The 9,045-nt window shown below is 45.8% G+C and overlaps 2 protein-coding genes across 2 annotated transcripts; one reads left to right on the forward strand and one right to left on the reverse strand.

Moving 5' to 3' along the window:
- Positions 1-2,049: 2,049 nt before the first annotated feature.
- MELLADRAFT_92054 (uncharacterized protein) lies at positions 2,050-3,736 on the reverse strand (the record flags this gene model as incomplete). Its single annotated transcript, XM_007415109.1, has 4 exons — positions 2,050-2,523; positions 2,583-3,469; positions 3,552-3,638; positions 3,721-3,736. 4 exons carry the CDS (start codon positions 3,734-3,736, stop codon positions 2,050-2,052), a joined length of 1,464 nt encoding a protein of 487 aa, XP_007415171.1.
- A 2,373-nt stretch (positions 3,737-6,109) lies between these two features.
- MELLADRAFT_110901 (uncharacterized protein) lies at positions 6,110-8,181 on the forward strand (the record flags this gene model as incomplete). Its single annotated transcript, XM_007415071.1, has 4 exons — positions 6,110-6,189; positions 6,468-6,633; positions 7,450-7,767; positions 7,885-8,181. The coding sequence occupies 4 exons, from the start codon at positions 6,110-6,112 to the stop codon at positions 8,179-8,181; spliced, it is 861 nt and encodes a 286-aa protein (XP_007415133.1).
- Between the last annotated feature and the right edge of the window lie 864 nt (positions 8,182-9,045).

Raw genomic sequence — 9,045 nt, forward strand, 5'->3', positions numbered from 1 at the left:
GAAATTCTTGATGTTCAACAACAAAAAAACCTCCTACATACATTATGTACCCACATCTTCCCTCTGGTCTCTTGTTTTTACACAGGTTAGTCAATATTTTCATTGTGCAACAGTCAGATGTAAAATTCTCAACAACTGATAGAGCTTGCAATGGATCCTGGCTTGGATCGTGTGGTTGAAAATCTTATTGCATCCAGATACCCAGTGAATAATGTTGACTTGGAGAAACTTCATGTAACATATGTTTCTAAGTTGGAGGAGTTAATTTAATTTACAAGGTCAGACACAGCCCGCACTGCATCTTCAAGACGCGAGGGGTTGCTTGTAATCCCCAATCCAATTTTTCCAGTTCACCACATTGCCTCAAGAACTCACTATCATAACAGTTTTCTGGAAGACTACCACACACTTTGGCCAAAGGATTGATCTTGTTGCCCACCTGACGTCGCGTATCGAACCTCCGAGCTGCTACAGCTCTCAACTTAACATTGGCTTGATGATTATAAGAAAGGTTATCAATCTTATGAAGCCACTCTCCATATGCGACACTGCGCCATTCTGGCCGAATTGAGCGCTGTTGACCATGTCCATCATCCTCAGTATCTGAACAACAGGTGGTAGCGGGAAGGAGGTCGATGAAGTCCTTTAAGTATTCATTGATGGTAGATCAACGATATACACAAAGCTATAGACTGGTTCAGTACATGTATGGAAACTTGACAGGTTCTCAAAACGTTTTGAAACTTACATCTCGTCGCTTCCTGCTGCGCTCCCGTTGTGCAATCTTCTCTGGTGTGTCAAACTTATTCTTCCATTCTTCATTTTGTCCAATAACCCAGCAAGTAACAATTCCAATATAAATAACCTCCTTCTCCCATTCAACATCAAGTCCAAACTTTTGAAATGCAGATGCCCTTCTGGAAAACATCCAATGCTTCACAGTTAAAAAAATCATAACTTGATTCCATGCAGCATCTTCACCTTCCTCAGCTTCCCAATCAAACGTAAAAGGACCTTCAATTTGCTTGTTGGCCATATCAATGTACAGAAGGGTCTTGAATACGCTCCAGTCCAATGGATTTGGGTGATTTTCAGAGCTGAAGTTGACAAAGACTGAGTCATCATTCATTATGTCTTCCTTTGATAGAGGTTGTAGTGTAATAATTTGGTGATCAGTTGGGGGGTTGGGGAAGTGTGGATTATCTTTGGTGTGGCCCAGTAGAAATCGTGTGAACTCAGCCATAGATTTGCAGGTTGAGCCATTTGATTTGGGTAGTATTTTGGCATAAGAGCGATTTTTGGCTTTTCGACTTTTGGGTTTGCCATCATTGAGCCTTTCTGGGTCAGGGTTTGCGGACAGCGATGCTGAGTAGGATGTAACCTTGTTAATTCATGTGCATAAGGAAATGAAGAAGCGCAAGCAACATACCCATGGTGTTATTTTGGTGGTGGCAGCTGTGGAAATGATCTAGTCAAACTGTGAGCCACCTGGAAATTCCAAACTATGTTGATGATCAGTTTGGCGGACTGCAGGTCATTTGGCAGTTAAAGCTATGTCAGAAGGGCAAGGTTGATTCATTGTCAACTATTTGATAACTGTAATTACAATCATAGGTGGCACAGGTTTCACAAGCTGTGACACCCATGACTGTAATTACAGTGTCATAATTCCTTTGTCACACGTGCTTGACTCTTGCAGCTTGTTGTACGTTACATGTGTGTTGACATGAGGTTGAATCACATTTTGGCATATGGAACTGAGACTGATTTGTAAACAAAGAGAAAAGCTATTCCAAATATGATAAGAACAAAAGTGAAAACTTCTAACTTAACACAAGCACCACCAACATAGATGCCTCGGATCGGGAGATCTGAGGTATCGTCAGATGCAAATCCTCGGACAGATCTTATCCGAGGTTTCTGTCCGAGGTATCATTATGCGCCCAAGATTACCTTGGATAGCTTCTGTCCGGGGTTTCAGATCCGAGAACGCCTCGGATTTCCCAATCCGAGGTTAATATGCGGGCAGTGAAGTCCCTGAGCAGCAAATCAAGAAGAAACTGTCATGAAGTTGCCTTTTCCAAGCTTCTTTCTCAAAACCTCAATGGCTGATTGGAGATCCACTGGGGTCTCTGACAACTCCAAACTATCAATGGTGATCTCATCAATACCCTCACTCAGTATTGATTCCTTGATGAGGCATTTTGGCAGAGCCTTAGGAGGAAGTTGATCTTCAGGATCAGGAACATGTGGGGAATACTCCCCTCTGGATGTGAAAAATTCTTTGAGGCGTTCTTTGCCTTTGTCAGTCTTCTCCCTCTTGGGAGCAGCACTATCAGCCAGAGTGGTCAATTCGTCCAGCAATGGTGACCGCCAGTTGAGCTTGACCTTCCTAAATTTGCCAGGCTTTTCTGGGTCCATCTCTGTCTCATAATGAACCTCTTGGGAGCTGAGTAGTACTTTGAATGGACCCACAAATGTACAAAAGTAGGGCTCTACTGCTGCAGCCCTTTTTTCACAAAGCTGCACTTCCACAAGTCAGTATGGAGCCTTCACAAGGGGTGATAATGTGGGGATTCTACCTTTTTCCTCATGGCTTTCAAAGCTGCTTTCTCCTTGGCTGAAAGTTTTTTCTTGACCAGTTGTTCAGGTCCGCCAGGGGTAGAGACCAACTTCTTCTCCTTCTCCTCATCGTGATAGGTTCTGCGCTTGTTTGTAACCCAGCGGACAAGTATGTTCCTGGTTTCGAGTGTAATATTGAAAGTGGAGTCAATTAGGAAGCCGGATGGTACACCTCGAGCATGGTAACAATCTAACCAGGTAGTAATTAAGGTGTCTAACATTGCCATGTTCCAAGGGGTTTTGGCTGCGCTGGTCCATTGGAAAGTGATTTGAGAGAAGCCACATTCAGAAAATTTGGATTCAGCTGAAGATAAACGAGTAGCATTGTAGGTGGTGATGGAGGCTGTTGAATGGGCTACTTGAGATACAAATTTTTCAGGTGGAAATGCTTTCAAGAACATCTGAACGGCTTCCTTGGTCACTTTGATTTTGGTGACATGCTTGACAGTTTCAGTTGCAGAGGGGTTTTTTGAAAAAATTTCGTCCATCTTCTGTTTGATATTGAGGTCTAAATATTCAGTTCGTTTAGTAGAATATTGAGTCCAGTGCTCAACCTCTTCAGCAGTAGCTTCAGCTGGAAGGTGGCGTTGGAGTACAGCAGCAGCAGTGATTTTTGAAGAGGTGCTACTGGATTGTTGAGGTAGACCAAGCAGGGCCCTAGCCCACTCTTGTAGAGCAGAGGTGAGTCCTACAAGCTTGATATCGTCTGTATTGGGCTCTTTCCTAGCACGCTGTCCGTCAGATTTGTTTTTCCGCTGTTGTTGTCTCCGTTGGGTGTCCCGTTCCTTGGCAATCTGAAGAGCCACACGTTGTTCAAAAGTGAGTCCAGGTTCCTCTTCTGGATAGTCTGTGAAAAAGGTTGGTACATGTATGGAGATGTCAGCTGAGTGGTGGGAAACCCAAAACACTTGAAGAACAGCTGCCCTTACCATTTATTTGATTCATGATGGGATCAATTTCTGGCCCAGCAGGTCCAGCTCCAGCTCCAGTTCCAGAGCCCGACGCATTGCTAGTATCTACAAGGTGTAATACATATAATATGTGTCAAATTAGTGGATGAGCTAAGTTGATGAGCAAGGTTAATTTGAATGAAAATACCTGTGTTTCCTTCCATCAGTCGATTCTGTGTTTGGAAACTGTGGGGTTAAGATATATATATAGAGAGGTTATAATCAAGCTGATCAAGGTGATATGTCCAAAATGTCAATATGAAGTTTTCTTCCTCCAAGTTGATTTGAGGAGAAGAGAATCAGTGATTTAAAATGTAAGGAATAGTTGAAAGATTTTGGTTAGCAGGAGGAAATAATTTTGAGCAGTGGGATTGGTTTTCTTCAGGGGAAAAATTTTCCCTTTGTCCAGGATCATGTTTTGGAATGTTTGCAAATCCAAGTGGGTCTCACAAAAAATGAGGCAAATAAAGAGCAGTGGCAAAAAACTGGAGGAGGCCAGTGTGTAGCTCATTGCAGGCACTGGCTACATGTAGGTGGGCTAGAGGACAATTTCCTAGGCTGGTAGAGGTGATTCTTGAAGTATTTCAATAGATAAAACTCAACACTTGAGTAGGAAGAAAGTGAAATTCAAACTGTGACAAAAAAAACTTCCTCCATTCTAATCAACAAGCTGGTTCAGAGTAAAAAAGGCCAGAAGGAAACTAAAGTTGGTTGGAGAAATAAATGGAAGAAAGTCATCAATTCTGTGATGGTTGAGCTCATGTCCAATTGTTTCCATGTTGCAATCAATTTCATTTATCTTTGCTAATTTCTGGGCTCTGAAGGATTGATGTTACCAAAGTTGCAAAGCAGAAAACAAGCATATGACGTATATTGAGCTAAATATTGCCAAACTCTTCCTGGTTCATAAGGGAATAGATTCTACTGTGTTTGCGTCTACGCCAGGGGTCATACTGCCATTAATATTGCTGAAAATGCAAAGGGGGCAACAAACTTTTAATATATTCAGTAGCCATACAATCCTTGCAAATTATTATGGGACAAATGAGAACTTACATTGAAATCCATTGGTTGAATTTTGACTGCTGCGCCAAATAAGCATCAATAGGTGAAAAGAAATTCTCTAGCTTCCTTTACAACATCCTTGAAATGACGGGTCATTTGAATCAACCCAATAACACTGATGGCTGGAACTTGTCCTTCAACCTCTTCTTGAAGCTGGATGAGCCGAATTCTGCGCTCCCAAAGATCTTGAGCTAATCTAATTTTTTGTGCATATGCGTAAAGAATAGAGTTTCTTTCAAGGATTCTTTGAATTTCTTCCGCTTCACTCCTGTTCATTGTCACTAGATGATGTGTAAAACTGCTGAAGAAATTGTGATGAGGTGAAGTTGTTTGATTGAGTAGACTTCAGAATGAGGAATGTTAAATCAAGCAGATTGGTATGCGCTAGCAGAGGTGGATTCAGAGGTTTGGATTGAAGAGATATTGGAGAAAGTTTTGTACATGACTGAAATCCACTTCGAAATGGTGGCTGCATGATATCAAGCACTTTTAAAGGGATCAATATAGGCAAGTCATGATAATTACATGGGTCAAGTCATCCTGAAATCAATTGGCAAGTCATGTTTGGTAATTAAGATAATCCTTTACTTCAAGGTTCATTTGAGAGTTAGGATGTTGTATTTCCTTTCTCTCCGCAATTCCCCATCTGGAAGTAGTGTATACACCTTCCTTTCAGTACGTAAAGTTGTATATCATTGGTGGAGTTGGAATGCTCTTCGGGTTCATTCAGCACATGAAGAACAGATAAATTTAATACTCCATTGAACAGGATGTTCAAACTGTTCACATTTCTTACCACTTAAGTGTTTTGACTGATGATGGGTGGTTAATCCCCCTGGAACAAATAGTTCAGCATTACATGCACAATACATGTCATGGTAGACTGTTGTTTCAATCATAACAACAGTCTACTATTACTTCAAAAGTTCATTATTTTGAATAATGGTGATCATTGGTCAGTGTCAGACAGATTACACGCTGTGTATTCAGCAGAATGTTATTGGGAATTATTGAGTGATTCATTGATCACTCAATGATTCCCAATGCATTATTCATCCACAAGGATATCTGTTGATGAAGAATGCATTGGGAATCATTGAGTGAACCCCGATGTCATTTTTTTACAATGGTGAGCGCTGATTGATGATGAAGGTATCCAAAAATACCTGCACCAAGGCCGCCAAGTTGCGACTTGGCGGCCTTGATGTTTGACGGAAATACCTGTTTGAGGGAAACGGGGCCGCCAAGTTGCAACTTGGCGGCCCCGGTCTGACTGAAATACCCGTGTGAGGCTAACGGGGCCGCCAAGTTGCGACTTGGCGGCCTCGTCAAGCTATGAATACCCGTAGTAGTGTGATCGGGCCCGCCAAGTTGCGACTTGGCGGCCCCGTTTAGGCTGGAATACCCGTCCGGATAGCAGATCAGGATCTAACTAAAATACCCGCACAAGGAGAACGGGGTTGTCATACTGTATGTTTGGTGACAAGGTAGATCATCTACCCAACTGCTGCGGCTTAGCAGCGGTACCGCACCGGGTCGTGACCCGGGCCGGGTCACTATTCCTTCCTCGTGGTTCGATGAAACCCCAATCCACCTGTAACCAACTATCAACCGTACCTTTCCGTCGATCCCTTTCTCCCGCCCCACGCCTCAAACTCTCACCGCCACCCCTCGTTTCAGGTTATCTAACGACAATCCCCTAATACCCATTCCCACGCCTCTCCGTTTCGTTTTCCCACCCCACGTACGTTTTCTCGATTGTTTTCATGAAACTTTTGCTTATAACTAGCTTGATTTTGAAACTGACCGCGTGTTGTTCAAACTTTACAGGTTAAATTCGATGCTCGGAAGTGTCGGACAGCGACCTCAACACCGGGGGAAAACGATCAACCTGGTGCTTCTTACGCGCACCACGCACGATGGAGATGACGACGATGATGATACCAAAAGCTCCTTGAGCTCCGAAGAAGACAAGGACGAGGAAGCCCGGTTGCCTGTGGATTCCCAAAAAGAGGGCAATGAGCAAACGAACGCTGCTGAGGAGGACAAGAAGCGTGAGTACACCTACTAATGTACACCTCGCCGACACGCGCTGACGGTGAACATTTTCAGTGATCCTCACCAGCACGCAGGCCTTGTTGTTGAATGGTGTCACGTACCATTTGGACATCGAGTCCTTCCAAAGAATGTTGATTCATCAACGCGATTGGATTGCCGCTTCTTTGGAGGAACAAAAGGTCACCAACGATATTTTTGAGTCTCTGAGGGACACTGGGTATCATATTGAGGGCGTCCTTGAAAGTAAGTGACAAGGACTCACCCCATGTATTTCTTTTATTGACATTCCAATTTTTGAGTCACAGGTATCAAGAACCGCACGTACCGCAACGAGCGGAACTCCCTGGTACAGGTACTAGGGGTGACCATGGAGGACGAAGACGCCGATGAACCGATGGGCAACCCACCACCCCAAACGCCTCTCTTCCGGCCTGAAATGCCGGCAGAGGAAGCTGCCGAATCTGACGACGGCGACGAACCTTCCGGTGAAGAGGAGGAGTTTTGCCCCGAATCACCGGAAGCCGACGAGGAATACGAACCTCCGGCCAAGAGACGCGCGTCTCTACGCAAATCCTCTGCCAACCATACGAATACGATTCTTCCCTCCGTACCAACACCCACGCAATTTCAAACCCCTTCGGCCAACGCGTGCTTGCAGGAGCCTCAGAAGAAGTTGACCCCGAAGACACCGAAGGAATCGACCACTCAGGGCGGCAAGTTCCCTAAAACTTCCAACTTCTCGGATCACACCCAGAAACTAGTGAATCCCAGCCGGACAGCCAAGCAGGCTGGGATCCTCAAAGCAATCGACACTTCCGGCGGCCGGACTGAACGCCCTGCAAAAAGACGCCGGCCCTCAAAACCTGCCTTGCCTCCGGCTCGTGTCCCCTCACCTCCACCGCCAGCTAAAAACCCTGAGCTCAAGCGAGCGGAAGGCGGTTTTCGCCGCATCAGCAGTGACATCCTGGATTTTGCACAGCACCCAAGCTGGTATCCTCCAATGACCGCGAATCCTTCGGATCCATTCTACACCCTATTCTCGAAACCTTTTGAAATGCCACCTGATCGTAGTGTTCACCTCTCGATTTCGCATTATGTCAAAGCCACGTGGGACACGGCCCCCCATCAGAGCAAACTGCTTACGAATCTGCGGCGGGGACTCGACGCATACTCGTTGATGTTTTCATAGCTCCAAGGTGTAAGGAACACCCCAGGATTTGGCCCGCAGGATCTTTGTGACTTGCACGATTGTTTGAATCCCCTGCTGACGGCCTTGAAACACGGGGAGAAACTCATTGGGCAGATGGTTCCTCCTCGAGGCATTCCCCATTCAGTCGCGCCCAATGCGCCCCTCGCACAACCATATGCTGATGGGCCAGCACCGGCCGAGGCAACCTCCCTTCCCGCTGCCAACAAAGCCTGCGCAACGGAGGACAGCCAGTCTTCTGACGAAGGATACTCCGAGCTCCCTGAGGACCTAGAATGAGAAATCACATTGATTGAAGACCATTTACGTCTACCAACCAACATCCCAATTGGAACTGCAACTGATCAATTCGCGCTATTCTTCGATCATCCCCTCCGGCTCACAGTCTCTGAACTTGATGAAGATGGCTCGTGGGGTTTATTTGTCAATGAATTAGACTTGCACCTTTAGAAAAACAAGGTCCCCCAACGATTTCGAAGGGGCCCAAACGGGTTTGAAGGCTTGTTCCGCCGATGGGTCATGTTGTCACGAGCTGAGGCTTACTGGGCCAGTCCGAGCTACGATCTGCTCCTGAAGACCAAGTTTCAGACCATCAAAGATTTTGTGCAAGGTCAGAGGGTCCAATCCGCCCCTTCGGATCTTCCAGCTCCTGCTGTAGACGGCGCTTCGGCTCAGCCGCCCTCTGCAGTCGTGCCAACTCCCCAACCCCCATCTCCAGGGGAACTCTCTATGAGGGGGCCAGACGAGGCCCCCCACCCAGCTACAAATTTATTGCAGGCTGCAACGGCCTTGCAACCACAAGAGGCGACCACGCCGCACACGATCGAAGCCATGGCGAAAGAATTGCCATTTCAAGCCCAGACTACACTCACCACGTGTATTCCAGACCAATCACTGGCTGAGCCCCCTGCACCCTTGGGTTCACCTGGTTTGATTCCCACGATACCTCAGGAGTCATCTCCTTCGTCTCTATCCCCTAACATGAGGCAGTCACTACATGACAAGGCCCCTGCGAAAGATGCCTCCACATCTTACCAGGCCTCATCAGCGGTTCTAATCAACCCACCTGGAGGTATTCCACCAGGCGGCGTACCGATCCCAATTAACCCTGATGTTTGGCAGGTATCACTATCCCGTTCAATT

This window comes from Melampsora larici-populina, assembly GCF_000204055.1.
Source record: "Melampsora larici-populina 98AG31 unplaced genomic scaffold MELLAscaffold_48, whole genome shotgun sequence".
In the NCBI taxonomy this organism is placed as follows: Eukaryota; Fungi; Basidiomycota; class Pucciniomycetes; order Pucciniales; family Melampsoraceae; genus Melampsora; species Melampsora laricis-populina.